This window comes from Mastigoproctus giganteus, chromosome 4 (assembly GCF_048544385.1).
Source record: "Mastigoproctus giganteus isolate SK-2022 chromosome 4, ASM4854438v1, whole genome shotgun sequence".
NCBI classification, from domain to species: Eukaryota; Metazoa; Arthropoda; class Arachnida; order Uropygi; family Thelyphonidae; genus Mastigoproctus; species Mastigoproctus giganteus.
Genome location: NC_143578.1, coordinates 198,599,573 through 198,620,636, shown reverse-complemented (window position 1 = coordinate 198,620,636; position 21,064 = coordinate 198,599,573). Strand labels below are relative to the sequence as shown.

The 21,064-nt window shown below is 39.3% G+C and overlaps 1 protein-coding gene across 4 annotated transcripts in view; it reads right to left on the bottom strand.

Moving 5' to 3' along the window:
• LOC150087315 (uncharacterized) overlaps nucleotides 1-21,064 on the bottom strand; it is a 410,003-nt gene that overhangs the window by 167,342 nt on the left and 221,597 nt on the right. For all 4 annotated transcript variants that reach the window (XM_090371118.1, XM_090371117.1, XM_090371119.1 and 1 more), the window contains one exon: nucleotides 6,523-6,675. In XM_090371118.1, coding sequence (XP_090227244.1) covers nucleotides 6,523-6,675 — 153 coding nt within the window. The remainder of the gene's footprint in view (nucleotides 1-6,522; nucleotides 6,676-21,064) is intronic.

The window sequence follows — 21,064 nt, the reverse complement described above, 5'->3', positions numbered from 1 at the left end:
ATATGGTAGCAATGTTTAATTAATCATTCCCGAGTTATGTAAAATTCAACATGTAAGAAGTCCTGACACATAACTCTTACATATGTCGGGGGCTTACTGTATTATACACATTAATTCAGTCCTTCCCACAACAACCAATTTCACCAATGTAAAACAATTTACAGTCCAGGTACACAGTAAACACAATCATCTAACTTGCTCGAAGCAAGGCACCTCTAAACTTTACTAAGCATGTTTTCCAGTTTCAGAACTGAATTTATACACATTCACACTTCTTCCCAGGAGGGGAGGGGTTGGTAGTTATTATTATTAGTGATATATGATGGAAGGAAGCAAGCCTATTAAGCATCAGCAAAAAATAATAATAATAATAATAAATAAAATAACCTCCCACATCACTTGTCCACTCTCTTCAATAATTTGTCCAGTTCTTCCTTGAATTTATTCAAACCACCCACTTCCACAACACCAGATGGAAGATTGTTCCAACAGTCAAACACCAGCTGGCTGAAAGCAAACCTCCTCACATCTATCCTGCAACAGTCCTTCCTCATTTATGCCCGACTCGTGGGTGTACTCTGATTTAGAGGGAGAATGCAGCACTGATCTTGTTCAATCCATTCAAATGATTAAAAACCTCTTAAAAATCATACAACCTTGCAGGTGCTTAGTGTCAAATGGGTGCAATTTGCAGAACCGAAACCTGTCTTGGTAAGACCACTCTTTCATTCCCTTCACCAACCATATTGTCCTTCTTTGCACCTATTCCATCAGATCTACATCCTTCCTAAAATGAGGCCTATATGCAGTACTCAACGTGCAGCCTAACCATTGCCTTATAAATGGGATTATCACTTTCTTGTACCACCTAGCAAAGTGCCTGTATATCATAGACAAAACTCCATGAGCCATCCTGACAGCCCACCTTCATGCTCAGAGAACTTCTTATCTGACTGCTCAGGTCTTTTTTTCTTGTTTTGCACTGCTTTGAGTGCAGTACCATATCACTGGTATGTTAATTTGGGATTACTGGTAACCATATGGAGTACCTTACATTTATCAATGTTAAACTTCAACTCGCATTTCTCAGCCCATCGGCATAAACTGTTTAGATCTTATTGCAGTAGTTTACCCTGATTACTGTCATTAATCACCCTGTGTATGTATTTATTTATTCTTTTTTATTTATTTCATACAAGACAGGGTAAACCCCATATAATGCAGTGTTACAATACAACTTATAAATATGTTAAGTAATGATTTCAATAAAACAAAGTAAAATAAAACATTAATCTGTAAAACTATTTATATTAAAGAGTAATTCCGCTGATTTTAAAAGTCATTATATGGTATAAATGGATAAATGTTATTACTATTCATTAAATCTAACCATCTGTAGATAGGATTATTGCACCCATAGTCAATTTGAAAGCTGAAATAAATGAAATAATGAAATGAAATAAACAATTCATTATTTAAAAAAGTACTGTTTAAAACTTTATATATAAATCGTAACCCAATTATAGATATTGATTATTTTAATTTGTTCAAATTTAGGTCATGTAAGTAACTCTGATAATTCAGACTATGATATTCTAAGGCAGTGATTCTAAAACGGTGCGCCACAAGAGGTGGCTAGGTGTGCCACAAATATTATGAAAGTATATTTTAAAAATGAGAAGAAACCCATTTGTATAGAGGTTTATTACATCCATGATCAATTAATGGCTAGGCCCGTACGGTGACAGTTATTATTGTACACAGCTAGTTTTATTCATAGTTTAAAATATATTAATATTTTTTTTTTTTGCAAACGGTGTGCGCCACAAAATTTTTATGTTTTACAGTGCACCGCGAACTAAAAAGTTTGAGAACCACTATTCTAAGGTGTTATCTTTTAAAGTGATTAAGTTCGTTGCTGCTTTTCTTTGAACTGTTTCTATTTGTTCTATATATGTTCTTTGATAAGGTGACCACATGGGAATTTGTATTCCAAAATAGGAATTAAATTACCACAGTTGAATATAGTTTTTTTTAATAAGTAATGTGCTTTTGTACTGTATGAAAAACGTTTGATAAGGACTAAAGTCTGATCGCTTTTTTAGTTATTGTATTAATATGACTTGTGATGAAAATATACGGAGTGGACAGAAATCATGGAAATCCTACCTAGCAATGGGTTCACTTTCATGACTGCATAGCTTCATGCAGTTTCTACCATATACGCACCCTCCCATATGCCCAAAATAACTGGAAATGGGACTCATCGGACCAGAAGACCCATCTCCAATCATCCAAGGTCCAGTGCTTATGATCTTTCATCCACTTGAGGCATAGAGTCCTGTGTCGTGGTGTTAGCAATGGGATTCCAGTGGGTCGGAGGCTCCCATAACCTACTGCGGCTAATGATCGCAAGATGGTCTTGATGGAGATGTTTCTGGCACCTCCCTCGTTGAAGTCTGAGGTGATTTGTCCTGTTGTCACTCTCTGGTTGGCTGTAACAATGCGAAACAGACGTTAATGGCCACGTTCATCCACCACCTTTCTCCGCCCACAGCGCTGTCTACAATGAGATATTATTCTGGAAATGGCACATTCCGGGTATCCTCTTGATACGGTCGAATGGGGATAGTGCAAATTCTGCACCACCTCTACAATAGAGTGACCCAAGCTCCAGGCACCCACTATCATCATCCCTCTTTCAAAGTCTGTTAACTCACGTTTATCCATACTGACATTGAATTACCATCTATGTGAATGCAGTGTATGTACTTATAAACCTGCCAAAGTGGTGGGTTCATCCACTAGCGAGATGGGGGCGGGGTTACAGCGTTGCATTGCCTAGGAACCAGGTATCCCATGAATTCTGTCCTTTCAGTTGATAATTCCTAGACCTTTTATAACTGACTTCCTTTGTAGAGGAGTAGAGTTTATTGTATAATTATGTGAGGTTTCTGTGAGAGCCAGAATAATCACAAAACATTTACTGGTATTGATGTGTAAGTAATTTGTGTCAGCTCATTGTTTAAATTGTCCTGTAAGTTTGTTTACTGGTGACAATATTGTAGTGAACAGTTAAACTCATCTGCATAACCTAAGATGGTTGATAATAATGGATTCAGTGAAGTTAGTATATCATTTAGATGGAAGCTGAAAAGTAGAGGGTCAAAACTTAAGGAACTCCAATGGTCAACTTGAATTGACCATTGCTATGCGAGTTATTTGTTCATCAGGAAATCGATGAAATGGTGGAGAAAGTCATTTTTCTAGCTATTGGAAGTCTCAATTTTGAACAACTAACCATCTTGATGAATGTGGCAGATCCATCTAAAAAAAAAATAAACCTTCAACAAAAGCAGTTTAGAAAGAAGTTGCTTGTTCGGCTAGTAGGAGATATCCAAAATAAGAATGTCCTTCCTAGAAAAAGACTATCAAGTTCAAATGCCAAGGAGATTGAATGGCTGTCCTCATTTTGTGAAAAAAACAAGAAAATTCAGGTACAAAGAAAGACTGTGCAGTGACAGAAGGGTTAGCGCTGGAGAAAAAGAAACTGTTTGTGAGACATTCTCTAAGAAACCTTGTAAAGGTTTCAAGAAATATCACACATACACATCACAAATATTTAAAATGTATTTTAATGTTATATCAACCACTTTTATTATGATAACTTATGCAATCTCTGTTTGAAGAGCTCGTATTCAGTATTCTTTTTTTTTTTTTCCCACACACTGGACTGCAATGGGAAGATAGCAAAAATAATATTGACCACAAAAGTTTAAAAGGGTATATAAGCTTGCAATTTAGGGAATCAAAAGCTCTAGAGAGGTCGGTGTAAGCAGCAACAACGACAGCAGTGGTAACGTGCTGCGAAAAGGAACACAGGTTTGTTACCACCGATCCTCCAGGTCTAAAACCATTATGTGCATTTACAATATATTGTTTAAAATACATCATTAGTTTCTGTGGTATTACAGCACTAAATAATTTGGCTAAAGAATCTGAAAGAACTATGGGACAATAGTTGTTTTGGTTTTTTTTTTTGCAAATGGGATAGATGAGTGCTATTTTCAAATAAGTTGGATAATGTTGTTGCGAACATTACAAAGGAGGAGTTGGAGGGACACATTCCTGAAATTGCTGGTCCCCGTCACCCTCTGGTGTTGATACATCGACGACGTCTTCACTATTATCTCCTGAGGTTCAGACGCACAACTACTACAACACCTCAACTCTATATCTCCCTTCATCCAGTTCACAATAGAATTAGAGTCAAGCAACACCCTTTCCTTCCTGGATGTCCTGGTGAAGTGCGTAGGCTCACATCTGGAAATTTCGGTATACTGAAATCCCACATGTTCTGGCCAATTTACCAACTACAGGTCAGCGCATACCCCCTGTTCAGTACTGTGCATGCACTATTCTCTCGAGCCTAGAGTCATTCCAGCTCCATGGACACCAGGCGAAACGAAGTTTCTAAGATAAGAGCTGACCTCACCAACTGTGGCTATTCCACCTATGCCTTGGACAAGTGTGACCTACAAGCCCGTGAGCTTGCCGCACATCCAAGCACCCCCCTCCCATATAGTGACAAGACAACATCTACCACTTACATCCCATATTACCTGGGGGCTTCAGATCGCATTACTAAGATCTTACATGGGTACCTGATAAAGTGCCTGCAACTTCCTGGTAGAGGATTGCGATCTCTTGTCTGGAAGGTAAAGACACCCATCCTCTCCCCCCCCTCTTTTATGCAGTGGTGTGATATACAGCATCACATGCTGCGATTGTGGCACTGCTATGTGGAGGAAACTGCCAGAAGGCTCCAGGACTGCCTCTCTGAATATGAAAGGGCCATTCAATTAGTTGACTCTGCACACTTTGCAGTTGCAGAGCATTGAGGTCGATGCAACATGACCTCAATTCCAAACGTGATACCGAGGTGGTTGACCAATCCCACCACTGACTGTGGCTCGAGTCACTGCACATATCTAGTTTTCATAGCATTTTAAACTGCAACAGAGGAGTCTGGCTACACCCAATTATGGAATCTGTAGTGTTACTGCATGACAAATGCTGGCACTCAGCCCATGTACACACCCAACATCTACAACAATCACATAGTTCTGCGTTATGATGCTTTAGTATTTGCACATCCTCGTGCTCTCTCTTTTCACTCAACATGACCATGCTCTGCACATTCCATTTGTAGCATTTCATATTTTTATATTTTATGTATGTATTCATACAGCTGACAAAGATGTACTTAAATCTCGAAAGCTCCAGTTATTTACTTACTTAATCTCGGCTACTATTTATTAAAGGGTGGTTGAGTGGGAGAAGACAGAGTGGTAATCAATGAACGCTGGTCTTCGTGGACTAATGATATTAGTGGAGTCCTACAAGGTTCGGTGTTGGGTCCACTGTTGTTTTGTATATTTATCAATGATATTGATGAAGGTATATCAGGCTTAGTGTCAAAGTCTGCAGATGATACAAAGGTTGGCAGGGTTGTTAATGGCAGTGGGCTACTGCAACAGGATCTAGAAAATTTGGGAAGATGAGCTCAGAAGTGGCAAGGCAACTGAAGTTTAACATTGACAAATGCAAAGTACTGCATATGGGTAGAAGTAACCACTAAGTGTAGTACCAATGTGTGGTACAACACTTAGGGTGGTAGAAAATGAATAACACCTGGAAGTAATTTTGCAGTCAGATATGAGGTTTTCTGAGCAATGCAGACAGGCTGCAATAGCAGGTCATGGGGTTTGGTCAAAGATATACAGGAATTTTGCTAGCAGGGAAAAGGCGGTAATCATCCCTTTTTATAAGGCAATGATCAGGCCATGCCTTGAGGCTTCATTTTAGGAAGGATGTAGATTTGCTTGAGAGTGTACAGAGAAAGGCAACAAGACTGGTGAGGGGAATGAAAGGATCCTCTTACCAAGAGAGGCTTAAGTCCTGCAAACTGTAGCAACTGGAGACTAGGCACCTGTGAGATGATCTGATTGAGGTGTATAAGGCCTTGAATGGGTTGAGCACAATGAATTCTGATGGATTCTTCCACTTGCTCAGATTACGAACCTAAGGGGGCATAAATTCAAATTGAGGAAAGACAGTTGTAGAATAGATGTGCAGAAATTTGCCTTTAGCCAGCAGGTGGTTAATTGCTGGAACAAACTTCCATCTGTCATTGTGGAAGTTGATAGGTTAAATAAATTCAAGGAGAAACTGGACAAACATTTAGAGGGAATGGGTGTGCGATTTTTTTTTTTTTTTTTTGGCTGATGCTACATAAGCTCATATGCTTGCTTTCATGCATCACTTGCCACTATTACTATTATTAAACTGGTTGAACTGAATTTCTTTACTCATCTATTAGTACTATGTTTTTGTATTTTATTTTAACCAATGAACTTATTTCACCAACAACCCGAAACAATTATATTATATTTCAAAATAATATCTAATTTTTTCAATGCAGTATTAAAATAATACTTTCTTAAAATAATGTCTACATACATTGTCTCATAAGCTCATATACCCTTGGAGGACAACCGGGTGGACACTCCATGCGATAACCTGATTCCAACATATGATACACATCAGTGAGATCTACCCCTGGATAAGGTGACATCCCGTATGTTGCAATCTCCCAAAGAAGTATGCCAAAAGCTATATTTGAACAAAAATAAATAAATAAATAATTGTAAATATATTAAAAGATACTGCTTGGACTATTAAATAAATCACAATATTTTCCTTAATTGCATATGTACTCTTTGCTTCCCTTCAACTTTTTTTTTTTTTTTTTTTTAAATATAATATACAGAAAAACAAGTCAAAATGACCAACTCTATATTTGTGCAATCACTAAATGTTTAACATGACTACTTTGTGCTTATCTGACAAAATTCCTACACTTTTATTGTATTTTTTCCCACTCAATGTAACGTCCACTTGCCTATTGCGATTAGTGACCACTTTTTGGGTGACACATAAGGCAAATAGCTTCTAAAGTGATCATAAATTCACCAGTGAAAGTAAAAAAAAAAAAATCCAAAAATCTAGTTTAAAGAAAAAGCTCCTCTTTTTTTTTTTTTTTTTTTTAATTTGACCAAAACCTGTAATTCAAAACTTACTCCAACCTAAACCAAGCTTTTAGTGCATGTTTATCTTGATTAACATGAAATAAAATGTTGATAGGTTCAACATTTTATTTCATGTCAATCAAGATAAAAATGTTGATAGGTTCAACATTATTATTAACATTTTATAACACTACTGAAAAATATACTGTATCAGTATGTATAATTAAGCAAGAGGGGAGAATGGAATGAAAATGAACAGTGTCAGCTTTAAATAAAATAAAAATTAAATTTAATTAACATGACAGATTAGGGTAAAGCTAAAAATATTTTTTTTTTTTTTTTTTGTTAATTAGTCAAGTTTGTTGTCCTGAACAGCATGGTACATGACAGATTAGCTTAAAGCTACAAAAAATTAATTGGTCAGGTGTGTTGTCCTGAAGAGTATGGCAGCCATTATAGAATTGCTTATTAGAAAACAATGCTGTTCTGGGATTGCTTTGATTGTAATTTTTATGTAATTTTAAAATCAACCATAAAAAATTCAGAAGAGTTTAATCTTAAAGAAAATATGATTTCTTTCTTTCCAATTTTTCCAAGATCATGATATGATCTTGGAAAAATTGCAACAAATGAAGAGCATTTCAGAATACGGAAAACTGTTACTGACCTAGTCAGCGATAAACACTGAAAATAATATATATATATATATATTTTTTTTTTCTCCCCTTCAAATATTCATACATTGAACAGGCATTAGGCTGAATATCATTATATATTATTAAGCTAATATCACTAGCAGGCAAGAATGAAAATCATGCATTTAGGTTTGAACATAATAATGCTAAAAAAAAAACTACTAACATTATAGTATACTAAAAAAAAAAAAAAAAATCAGTAGGAATATTAAAAAAAAGTCCTCATATGGGTATTTCAAAAAGTTTTTTTTTTTTTTTTTTTTCATTCCCCATACACAATTCAGACAGTCATACTTAGAAGTGGTAGTGGAAAATGATGCAAGAGTACAAGCTAACATAGCATCAACCCAAAAACAAATAAAAATCAAATAACCAAAAACAAAAAAAACAACATTTCCCATATCACTTGTCCATCTCAACAGATAGGCTAGATCTACCTCAAATTTATTCAAACTACTGACTTAACAATACCAGAATGGAAGTTAGGCCCAACTATCCACTACCGGCTGGCTGAGGGCAAATTTCTGCAAATCTATCCTGCAATCAACCCCTTCCTCAATTTGGATTTATGCCCTTCATGTGTATAGTCTGAACAAGAGACAGGATTCCACCAGCACTGAACTTACTCAATACAGAGCCTTAGACAAATCAATGAGCTCTCCTCATAAGTATCTAATCTCCAGATGCTGCAATTTGCAGGACTGAAGCCTTTTCTTGTAAGAGTATGCTTTTGTTCTCTTCACTAATCTTGTTGCTCTTCTCAGTGCCTGCTGAGATCCATATGTTTCTGCAAATGAGACTTCCAGACTGGTATGCAGTACTCAAGACATGAACTAAGCACACTATACAATGAGATAAAAACCTCCTTATCACCGGCAAAATTCCTGTATATCATTGACAAAACTTCATGATCTGTCCTGCCAGTCTGTCTGCAAATCTCAGGGATCTTCACACCTGACTGTGCAATTATCCCCAGATCTTTATCATTCTCTGCTAGTTGATTGTGGTACACAATTTGAAAGTTAATCTAGGATTATTGCTACCCATATGAAGGTTTTTTTTTTTTTTTTTTTTGTAGTTGTTGGCACATCGGCTTCTGTGGCCATAATGCACCTCCCAAGGTTTTTGCAATACTTTGAGCCAAGCCCGAGGTGGGATTCGAACCCACGACCTTTGGGTTGCTAGGTAGGCACTTTACCCACCCGGCTAGCCTGGTGAGCCATATGAAGTACATTTGTCAATTTTAAACTTCAATTGCCACTTCTCAGCCCATCTGCTTAATTTATCTACATCTCATTGCAGTAGTATACCCTGAATACTGTCATTAATCAGCTTGCCAACTTAAAATCATTTGCAAACTTTCTAAGTTTGCAGGATAGTTAATAGGAAGAAAGTGACTTCTTATCTGAAAACGGAAATAGTGAAAACAACAACAGGCCCAGGGTATTCCACTAATAGCATTAATCCATTAAGAACAGTGTTAATTGATAACTCATTCACTTCAAGCACTCAACTGTCCTTTCATCCAAAGTCACTTACCCTTAATCCCACACTGCTCCAAACTGTACAGCCATCTTTTACATGCAACAGTATCACAAGCTTTCCTAAAATTCAAATATATGATATCAAAATTATTTTTTGCATCCAGTTCCTTTGTTACTGCATTTATAGTATCCAATTAAATTGGTCAGACAAGATTGGAATCATCCACCAACAAATCTATACTGTGACTGCAAAATAACTGACTCCTGTCTAGCATTACTTCTTTAATCACTGACTTCCCTGGAACAGAAGTTAAGCTACCGGGTCTGTAATTACTCATCTCACCATTTTATCCTGCTTCATAAATTTGGGAAACATTTGCACATCTCCAGTTCACAAGGACCTCTGCTGAATCCAAATATGCTCTCAATTATGCATTTGCTTATCTCCATTGCTACCTCCCTTAATATCATTTGGTAGATCCCATCCACCCAAGGTACCTCTTTTATATTATTTTTTCACATGTTTAGCATAGATTTCTCTTCCACTTTCCTTTCAGTAATCACAAAATCATTTAGCTGTGTTATAATTTTATAATCGACTTTACTACAGGATTCCTATTGGGTAGATAAGAGATGCAAAAGACCTAATCAGTTTGTCAGCAACTTGAGCACAATCATCAACGGTCACACCATTCACATCAAGTGCACCAGGGGGAATTCATTCCCTTCCTTCTAGAGTGTTTTCATAAGTAAAGGAATCTTTTAAGTTTTCTTTTGCATCATTTGCCAAAGACTTCCTATAATCTGTCTAACCTCCTTTGTGACTCAATTGAGGACCAGTTTATATCTATCACAGGCTTCTTTTTCATCTGATAATTTACATTAATTGCCCATATTTTTCTTCTCTGCCACAAGTCACATTAGTAAGTCATTTACAAAGAAGCTGAAAAGTACAGGGTCAAGACAAAATCCTAGAGGAACTTCATAATGAATGTAAATGAAGATTTTTGTGTCGAATTTATCATTTTGTGATGAGAAATATATTTTTGGACAACTAGGAAAATGGTCCCTGATAACACAAGCATGCAGATTTAAAAGAAGCAGCTTAGGATTTACAGAATTAAAAAACTCTAGAGAGTCAATGTAAACAGCAAAAAGCAGAGGCACATGATGCAAGAAAGCAAGCTTATAGATCATCAGCAAAAAAAAAAAAAAAAAAAAAATTCCCATTTCACCAACCCATTCACTCCAAAAGTTTGCCTAGTTCTACCTTCAATTAATTTAAACCGTTAACTTGCACAACGACAGAAGAAGCTTGTTCCAGCAATCAACTACCTGCTGGCTAAAGGCAAAATCAGTCTCTGCTCAATTTGAATTTATGCCCGCTCAGGTGGGCATAAGTTCTGAACAAGAGGAAGAATTCCATCAGCATTGAGCTTGCTCAAACCATTCAAGGTTATTGAATGGTTTGAGCAAACCTTAGCATTAGTAGAGGCATACGATGCAAGAAAGTAAGCTTATGCAGCATCAGCCAAAAAAAAAAAAAAAAAATGCTCCCATTTCACCCCTCCATTCATTCCAAATGCCTGCCCAGTTGATACTTAAATCTATTTAGGCTATTAGCTTACACAGCGAAAGATGGAAGCCTGTTCCACCAATCAACTACTCACCGCTCGCTCTAAAGGCAAATTTCCGCACATCTATGCTACAACAATCTTTCCTCAATTGGAAACTGCCCGCTCAGGTTCTTAGTCTCAGTAAGAGGAAGAATCCCATCAGCATTCAGCTTGCTCAACCCATTCAAGGCCTTATACACCTCAATCAGATCACCTTGCAGGTGCCTACTCTCCAGGCACTGCAATTTGCAGAACTTAAGCCTTTCTTGTAAGGGCACACCTTTGTTACCCTCACTAATCTTGTGGCCCTTCTTTGTATTCATTCTAGCAACTCTACATCCTTCCTAAAATGAGGCCTCCAGACCTGTACGCAGTACTCTAGGTGTGACCTGACCATTGCCTTGTATATAGTGGCATAGTGATTTGTGGAAGGCGCCACCGCTGGTTGCCCACATCTGCACCATAGTACTCTGTGAAGAATTTACAGAATCTCTGTAAGAGCCAGAAAAAGTGTGGTGTCTGGTTTGTGACAGAGTTGTGCTGTGGTCTGTTGTTCTGTCACTGGCTGCTTAGCCGCAAGGCCCCTAAGGAAACCCCACGTTGCCCGCCACCACCACTGGGAGGTGAGCCAGGCTGCCCATTATACTCTGGCTGGCCTCCACCAGGGTTGCCTGAGCTTCCTGATGGAGACCAAAAAATAAAAAAATAAAAAAAATAAAAATAAAGTAACAGATTAAAAAAAAATAAAAATAAAGTAACAGATTAAAAAAAAAATAAAAATAAAGTAACAGATTAAAAAAAAATAAAATAATAATAATAATAAAAAAATAAAATAAAAATAAATAAGTAAAAAAAAGTAATAGATTAAAAAAAAAAGGGAGAGAGAGAGAGAGGGGCATAGAAGAAGAGAGGATTTGAGGGGGAATGAATTTGGGTGGGTTGACAGGGGAGAATAAATCCACCCTAATTGGGCGAAGTACAGGAAAGAGTGTGGGTTTAAAAGTCACAGGGGACAGGTGCCCCTGTGTAATTGTCAACGGCATAGTGCCTGTAGATCCCGCACTGAGGTCAGTGCCAGCAATCCCGCACCTAGATCGGTGCCAGCAGTATATCCTACCCATTTCGGGTTTGCGATGACTTTTAAATCCCGCACACCAAGGAGTGGCAGCATCCCGCACCTTGGATGGTGCCTGCAATAGATCCTACCCTATTAGGGTTTGCATGATTATGTCTAGGTTTTTCCGGGGTAATAGAGAGTCATCCCACGCCGGCCCGGTTTAGTTCTTGGGCTCTGAGTTCTGCAATCTTAGCTCGCCTAAGAGCAAATGTTTCCTGCGCGTAGGTAGTTAATGCCTTATAGGTATCTTCCTCGAGTAGCAGAGTGGATTCTTGATTGCGAGAGTTTCTCTGTATTGTGGTGAGGAATTTAAGCCTAATGTTGTCGTAGCTGGGACACTCATACATGAGGTGCCCCCAGGACTCCTCTTCGCCGCAGTGGCAACGTGGATCATTCTCGATTCCCATGGCGGTCAGTTTTTGTTGGAAGGATCCATGGCCGGTGATGATAAAGGTCACATGGAGGCCAGGCGAAAACCAGGGTGGAGGTTCTGGGTGAGTTGAGCATATGGATGGAAGGAATCGTTTTGTGATCGCCCCTTTTGTTGTAGTGTTCCAGTCATGTTGCCATATCTCTTGTAGATGTTGGGTTATCCATTGTCTTTCCTGCCTGGTGCCGTTTGTGGTGTCAAGTTGAAAATTTAGCAGTTGGGTTGGAACTCCCTTCCTTAAGTGATAAAAAAGCCCTCTTTTAACCACTTCTAAGTATAGTGGCTGACATCCAGTTAATACCTGCAGAGCAGGGGTACTGACGGTGCGGCATGCCCTGCAAATTGAAAGGAGCATGAATCTCTGGATTGAATCCAGCTTACGTTTATTTCTTGCTAGGATGGCTTTTCAGTACCAGATGGAGGCACCATAACACACAATTGGCACGTATGCCGCCTGGTATATCAGAGTAAGAGCTTTGTGCAGCCCCCAGTCTGCCCTGCTGACTCGCCTGATCATAGCACTGTACCTTTGAATTTTGTTGGCTAGATACTTTAGGTGGTGGTGGAAGGTAAGCCCTGAGTCTAAGAAGATACCGAGGAGCTTGACTTCAGTGTGCAGCCGTATGGGCATAAAGTTTAATTTTATTGTAGGTGGTCTTGTGATTTGTAACCTACCTTTAAGGAGTATGGACTTTGTTTTCTCTCCTGAAATGGTAATGTTGTGCAGGGCTGCCCAGTTCTGAAGTTTTACCAGTGCTCCATTTGCCATTTTCTCCAGGTTCGTCCTGGTGTTAGCACATACCAAAAGGATAAGATCATCCGCGAAGGCCAAGGACTCAACACCTCCCAGGTCCATGCCCAGGAACTCATCCAGGACAATAGACCAGAGGAAAGGGCCAAGCACAGAGCCCTGCGGACAGCCTCGATCGATGTACCTAGTCACTGTCTGGAATCTGTTGGGTACTTGGACTTTTCTACCAGTTAAATTTGACCTTAAACTGTTGTATAGATTGTTGGAAACATTTGATTGCCGAAGCCTCCGAAGAACACTGGGCCACCATAGTCGATCAAAGGCCCCAGCGAAGTCTACCATGATTGCAAGGGAGTACTTAAAGGCTGTGTGAGTTGCTTGAGTGATTAAACTGTTAATGGCGTCTTCTGTGCTGCTACCTGCTTTGAATCCAAATTGCTTGTCACTTGGAAGTTTTTGTTCTTCATTCTGGTGGTTAAGCAAAAGAGGAACAGGCGTTCTTGTAGCTTGGCCATTACAGAGAGCAAGGCAATCGGGCGGTAGGAGGTTGGAATTTGTGGTGGCTTGTCGGGATTTTTCAATATAAATTTCAACATCCGTTTTCCAGGATGTTGGAAAGGTGCCTTCTGTCAGGCACCTATTTAGAAGGCTTAGGAGAGTAACAGGATAGCATTCTGCAAATTTTTTAACCACATCCACTTCCAGCAGATCAGCACCAGGTGTTTTTCCTACTTTCATTTTGGTTATTGCCAAGTCCATCTCAATGTTAGTGAAGGGGGATTCCACAGAGGCAGGATGATAGTTGTGATTTTCATCTACTATTTCTTGTTGTTTGTTGAGTCATAGCTGCAGCTTCAATGGGATAAATGGTGTCTAGAATATTGTTAATGCTATCCTTCCAGGTGTAAGTAGAGGAGCCATCCATCTTTAGTGTCGTATCGAGTACCTCTCCTCGCGGCAGCTTGTTTGTTACGATCTTGAAAACGATGCCCCAGGGGTCCTTATTCCCAGAAGTGGATACCAGGGTCTGCCACGTTTGCTTTTTGTTTTTTTTTTTGAATTAGCTTTGTGTATTCATTTCTGACAATGCGGTAAGCCTCCCTGTCGGCATCTACCTCATGGGGAGGTAGCCTTGATCAAGCCTGCTGGAACATTTTTCTTGAATGGTGGACTCTTCTTCTGAGATCCTGTAGTTGAGGATTCCACCAGGGAACTGCATGCCGGTAGGGCCTTCTGCGTGGGATGGAGAGATCACATGCAGATCTTATGGCAGTGGTAATAATCTGTATGCAATCGTCTGAAGGGAGTGCTTCAGGGAGTGGAGTGTCTTCAGGGAATCTTCTTGTTAGCTCAGTCCGAAAACGTTGCCAGTCTGCCTTTTTTGAATTGTACCATATCACATCTCGTGGGATCGGAGGGGTCCGTTTCACAGAGCGAACCAGAGAAAATAATATCGCTCTGTGGTCCGACATGGTCCAGGCTTCTTGTACAGTCCATTTGGCTAGTTTGTTGGCAATGTCTGGGGTGGCTGCTGTAACATCTATGGTGCTCTCCCAAAGGGGGCCGCTGTAAGTTGGAAGTTGATCTGGTCGGTTTATTATTTGGAGGCCTGTGCCTAGGAAGAATTCTTCTAGTTTTGCACCATTTCTTTGTGCAGATCTGTCAGGGGTGCGACTGTGCCAGAGCAGAGATCTGCAGTTTGTATCCATGGCTATTAGTAGTCGTCCCCCCGGGAGAGTCTCAAGAGCCGTCTGAATGGTTGAGATCGCTGGGGTGATGTCTTCACCAGGGTGAGTATATATTGTTAACAGGAACAAAGACCCTAACTGAGTTATGATTTGTGCACAGGCACTGTTTGCAGTGCAGAGTGGTGTAATCTTTGTTGTGCTGATTTCTGGGTTTCTGATGATGATTATTGCTGCCCATGGGGTTTCGGTTTTACAGTAGACCATTTTATATGATGCAGGGTAACGTGTGACCACACTTGAGCGAACATACAGTTCCTGTAATAAGGCCACATCAACTTGGTTTTCTTTTATTTTCACTTTTAGTTGGTCAGCCACCAGCCTCGCTCTTTGTGCGTTCAGTTGAACTATTTTTATTTCATGGTGGCAGTTTGTAGAGGGGCCTCTATCCATAGTTGATTCTCATTTGGTGTTGGCTTTTGGCTTTCAGGTATACCATACAGTTCCCATCCCTGATTGAGTGTTGGTGAGGAGCTTTCACTGCTTTGCAGTTTGCACAGACTGGGAGCTGGTCTTTTGCTGGGCAGTCTCTGTACTTGTGCCCTTTCTCGGCACAGTGGCCACATGTTGAATCACGCTGGTTGCATGTGTGTGATGTGTGGCCAAAGCGAAGGCACTTGTAACATTTCGTAACTGAAATATGCTCCTTAAACATATGGCTTCCCCAGCCTATGAAAATGCGACTCTGTGTTTCTAAGATTTGCCATGCTCGCGTGGAGAGCTGGATTACCCAATTGACATTTGAATGTGTTTTAGATTTAGTACTGTATTTTGGGCTAACGTCTTCTTCCACTGTGCCCTCAGGTAGGTGCAGACTTAGATTTTTGTGGTAAATTTCCTCTTTGAGTTCTTCTGGGGTTACACCTTGCTGTATGTCAAATAAGACAATTGAGGGTCCTTTTTTCTTGAGAGCCTCTGCCTTTAAACCGTACTTGGTCATATTTTCATTACTTAAAATTGTTTGTGCCTCTTCTCTGGAGTTGGTTTCAATTACCACACCTGGGTGTCTAGTCTTCCGCATACTTCTGATCTGTATTGTCTTCATTTGGTCTTTTAGATTTTTGGTTAAGGTCTCCTTTACAGCGTCACTTGTGTCAAGCTGCGCGTCTTCTGTCGGCTTCATCAGGATTATATGTGATTCTGTCTTTCTTGTTAGTGTTTTGGTTTGGAGTCCATCTGGGTTATGGGATGCTACTTTAGCGCCATTTTTCAAAGCCTCCGCAAAGGTGTGGGAGGGGCGTTGTTGCATTTGTTTTCCCCCTTTCTGAGAACAACCCTCCCATTTCACTTGCAGTTTTTCGTATTCGACGTAGAGGTTTAAAATCACCGTCTCCATCTTGCTGAATATGGTAATGAGGTCAGTGCGGATAGCAGCAGTAATTTTCGATGATTTTCCCACATACTCCTCAAGCATCCCTCTGATAGCCATAATTTGGTCAACTGGGGTTCCAGTTAGAGGGGATAGAGTGGGGTTCGGGTTTGCAGCTGGTTCTAGCACTTCGTTTGTTTCTTTATGTGCATCTTTGTTCACCTCTTTGCTGGTCTCTTCAGTCACGTCTGGGTGCGAGCGAGTCAATTGTTGTGAATCCTTGGGTTCACAACTGCTTCTCTTTCCCTTTTCTGGGCAGTAGATTTCGCCTAATTGTAGCTCCTCGACAGATAAGTCTGCAGGAGTGGGAGAGATTTGGTCAGTTGTGCTGTCTCTCTCTGCGTTGTTTTTTCCAGCACTTGAAATGCTACTTTTGTATTGGCTGCAGTAGTATCTAGATCGAGCCGTGAAACTTATCTTTGGAATCGTAGATCTTCCAGAACAGCACTCCCCCAGGCTTCTTTTGCAGGGGCCATTACAGATCAAAAAGACTTTAATATTTTTTCCGCAGCAATCACAAGTTTGTTGGCTTGCGCGACCAGGCATAATGATTTTTAAAAGGACAGAGAATTGTCAAAGAACAAATGTTTAAGGTAGCACTACCGTTGGGGCGGAAAGTTTCTGCAATTTTTATTATTTTTGTTTATTTATTATTATTTTTTTTTTATTTATTAGAAAAATTACTGCAAATTCTATTTAGTTTCTCAAATTCCTTATTTTTAAAGTGTTCAACTGCTAGGCAATAAAAGCACTTCCTACTATGTGAGCAGTATTTGTGTTCAGTTATATTTAGCGTTAGCACGACTTTCCCTTCTTTAAGTGCCCCAGCAGGTAGCCAATGTCCGCTGCAGTGAGACAAAGTATACAGACCACCTGCCGGTTGACCTAATTTAGGTGATCTCTAAAATGCTGGTCAACGTGACCTTGTGCTGGAAAGCATTCCGCTGGCTATAATGCTTGGCTGAACAAAATAAGATATGTATTCAAGTTTTTAAATTGAGAATAAAGTTGTTTACCTGATCATTCAGTGGGTACAACTTGCCTCAGGAAAAAGCACACCAGAAACTGATTCGCTGGATATCAGAAACTCGACAAGATGTTGAGCATAATCCTTTAAACTATTCATTGAACAGGAGCCTGAAAACATGCGACCGCACAGTGAAAAAACCTCCCTGTATAACGGGATAATCATCTCCTTGTCCCTGCTAACAAAATTGCTATATATCATTGACAATACTCCATGACCTGCCCTGGCAGCCCGTCTGCACTTCTCAGCAAACTTCACATTTGACTGCACAATTACCCCTCAGGTCTTTTTCACTTTCCACTTCCCTGAGTCTAGTGCCACACAGTTGATACGTTTCTTTCGGTTATTGCTACCCATATGCAGTACTTTGCATTTGTCAAGGTTAAACTTCAGTTGCCACTTCTCAGCCCATTTTCCCAATTTATCTAGATCCAATTGGAGTAGCATACTGTCTTTACTGTCGTTAACAACCCTGCCAACCTTTGTATCATCTGCAAATTTGGACATTAAACCTGATATACCTTCATCAATATCACTGATAAATAAACAAAACAATGGGCCCAACACCAAACCCTAATAACATTTGTCCGCAAAGAGCATATACACCTTATACACAATACATTCATTGCCTTATACACATCAATCAGATCACCTCATCACAGGTGTCAAGAATCCAGACATTGCAATTTGCAGAACTGCAGTCATGTTTCATAAGAATAACCATTTGTTCCACTCACCAATCTCATTGCACTCCTCTGTATTTGTTCCAGCAGCTCTACATCCTTCCTAAAATGAGGCCGCCAGACCTGTATGCAGTACTCAAGGTGTGGCCTGACCATTACCTTGTACAAAAGGTTAATCACCTTCTTATCCCTGCTAGCAAAATTCCTGTATATCAATAACAAGTACCCAATGAGCTACTCTTGCAGCCTATCCCTGTCTACACTGCTCAAAAAACTTCTCATCTCACTGCACAATTACCCACAGTTCTTTTTCATGCCCTACTTCCCTGAGCGTAATACCGCACAGTTGGTATGTTACTCTGGGGTTACTGCTACCCATATGCAGTAATTTTCATTTGTCAATGTTAAACCTCAGTTGCCACCTCTCAGCCCATCTGCTCAACTTTTCTAGATCATGTTGCAGTAGTGGACTATCATTATTGTCATTAACAACCCTACTAACATTCATATTATCTGCAAACTTGGACATTAAGCCTAATATACCTTGATCAATATCACTGATAAATACAGAAAACAACAATGGGTCCAACACCGAATCCTGGAGGACTACACTAATAATATTAATTCATGAAGAGCAGTCCCCACTGATTACCACTCTCTGTTTTTTCCCACTGAACAATTCCTTTATCCATAGCAGCAGCTTAATGCCATACTGCTCCAATTTGTACAGTAGTCTTCCTTGTGCAACAGTGTGAAAAGCTTTCCTGAAATCCAAGTATATGATATCAAAATTATTTTTTGCATCCAGTTACTTTGTGACCACAGTATCCAATCAAATTGGTCAGACAAGACTTTCCCTTAACAAACCCATGCTGTGTCTGAACTATAACTGCAATCTTGTCTAGATGATCCTGCATTACTTCTTTAACAAGTTACTCCATTATTTTTCCTAGAACAGAAGTTAAACTAAGAGGTTTGTAATTACTCATGGGGACTTCCCTCGAATCCAAGGATGCTCTCATAATCAAGGCTAAGGGTTTGCTTACTTTCTTTCTTCCCTCTTTAATATAACTGGACAGATCCCATCCACCCCTGGTGTCTTTCTTATGATTAACTTCAACAACGTCTCCTCCACTTTGCTCTCAGTTATTACAAAATCCTTTAGCTTCCTGTTACAATTTGATAAACTTCAGCATTCTCTTCCCATAATAACTCCTCACATGTAAATGTAGGTGCAAGATATTCATTCAGTTCGTCAGCTACCTGAGCAGGATCGTCAACAGTCGAACCATCGATATCAAGTGGACCAATCGGATTAAACCCCTACCTTCCTGAATTCACATAAGTAAAGAAGCCTTTGCTGTTCATCTTTGTATGCTTTGCCAAAGATTTCTTGTAATCTGTATTCTTTGACCTCCTTTGTGACTTGATTACAGACTAGCTTATAACTACCATAGGTGTTTGTGTTGCCTGATAATTTATAGGCATCCCATGCATTTTTCTTCTCTGTGATGAGCCTCATTAATTCATCTGATATCCATTTAGGCCTAATCGTTGAACAGTATTTCTTAGGTGGTATGAAAAGCATAGTAGCTTCCAAGATTAATTCCTTGAATACTTCTCATTTAGGATTTGCTGTTGGTAACATCATCAGTTCATCCTCCTGTATAGAATTTCAAAACTGTCTGAGTCCACTGTAGTCACCTTTACGAAAGGCAAAAACCCTTTACCCCTGAAATTCCAATTCTGCATGCTTTATATATCTGTGTGACACCACGTCTCTGATATGCCCGCAATATCCACCTTTGAACTCTTGACCAGCATTCCTATTCATCAAATTTATTTACTATACTCCTAGCATTGGTGCACATACAAGTACACAAGCACCTGTTCTTACTCTTAGTTACCCTAACACAGCCCATGTATTTATTTGTTCCATGATGTTTCTTGAAATCCCCATCACATTGCTTTCTAGGCAGCTGCTCCTTCCAATAGAAGTAGTGCAAGAATTGCTTTCACCTCTGCCTGCAGTTACTGTTAATCTGTGATTCCTTCCCAAGCTAGAAGTTTTCCACCTCACCTAATACTGCCTCGATAGCATCAGCAAATATTCTTGCACCCCTTTCTATTTAAGGTATCCCATCCTTGTAGATGGCAGTCTCTTCGGTTAACAAGCACAGACCAAGCTGAGAAAAATTCTACCCCAACGAGCCTTGCACAATCTCTCCAGGATCAAATTGATTGACAAGGCTCTCGTCATATACTCCTTCCTATCGTGTATTCGCAGAATTGCATACTCTTTCAAATTTAACTCTAACTTGTGACTTTTTTTTCAACACTGACCTGTGCTTGCTGCAGATCACCTACTCTTAATGTCATTAGTGCCAACATGTACAACAGTATCACTCTTTGTACCCTTAAAAGATGATGTTGACATGTTGCCAAAAGGAACACAGGTTTGTTACCACCAATCCTACAGGTCTAAAACCATGCTGTGCATTTCCAATATATTGTTTAAAATATAACGTTAAGTTTCTGTGATATTACAGAATCTAATAATTTGGCTAAAATACTTAAAAGAGCTATAGGGTAACAGCGTTCTATTGCAGTTCTTGAATGCTGTTTTCAAACATGATGGATAAATTCCTTCTGTCAGTGAAGTAATTAAGTTATCCAAAATATCAGGAAATTCATCTGACCCTTTCGAATAGTGTTTGGTTAAGATGTTTTTTTAAAGAACCTACTAGATTGAGAGGAGTGATTATGATTTTGGATATTGTTTCAGATACACCAGGAACTGTAAAATTGTATATTGAGGATAATTCATCCTAAAGGTACAATTTTACAGTTGTATCTTGAGGATGAATTTTTTGAAGTTATTTGCAAAAATGTCTGCAATATCTTCAGCTTTAGAAATTTGTATACAATTTAAGCAGTTTATTGACAGGGTTTTGACAGCGCATATTTTTTTTTCTTTTTTTTTTGTGTGAGCTTATATAATTCCAAAAGGGCTGTGTAATTTCTGATGTTAACATGCATGCTTTGCTTTACAGATT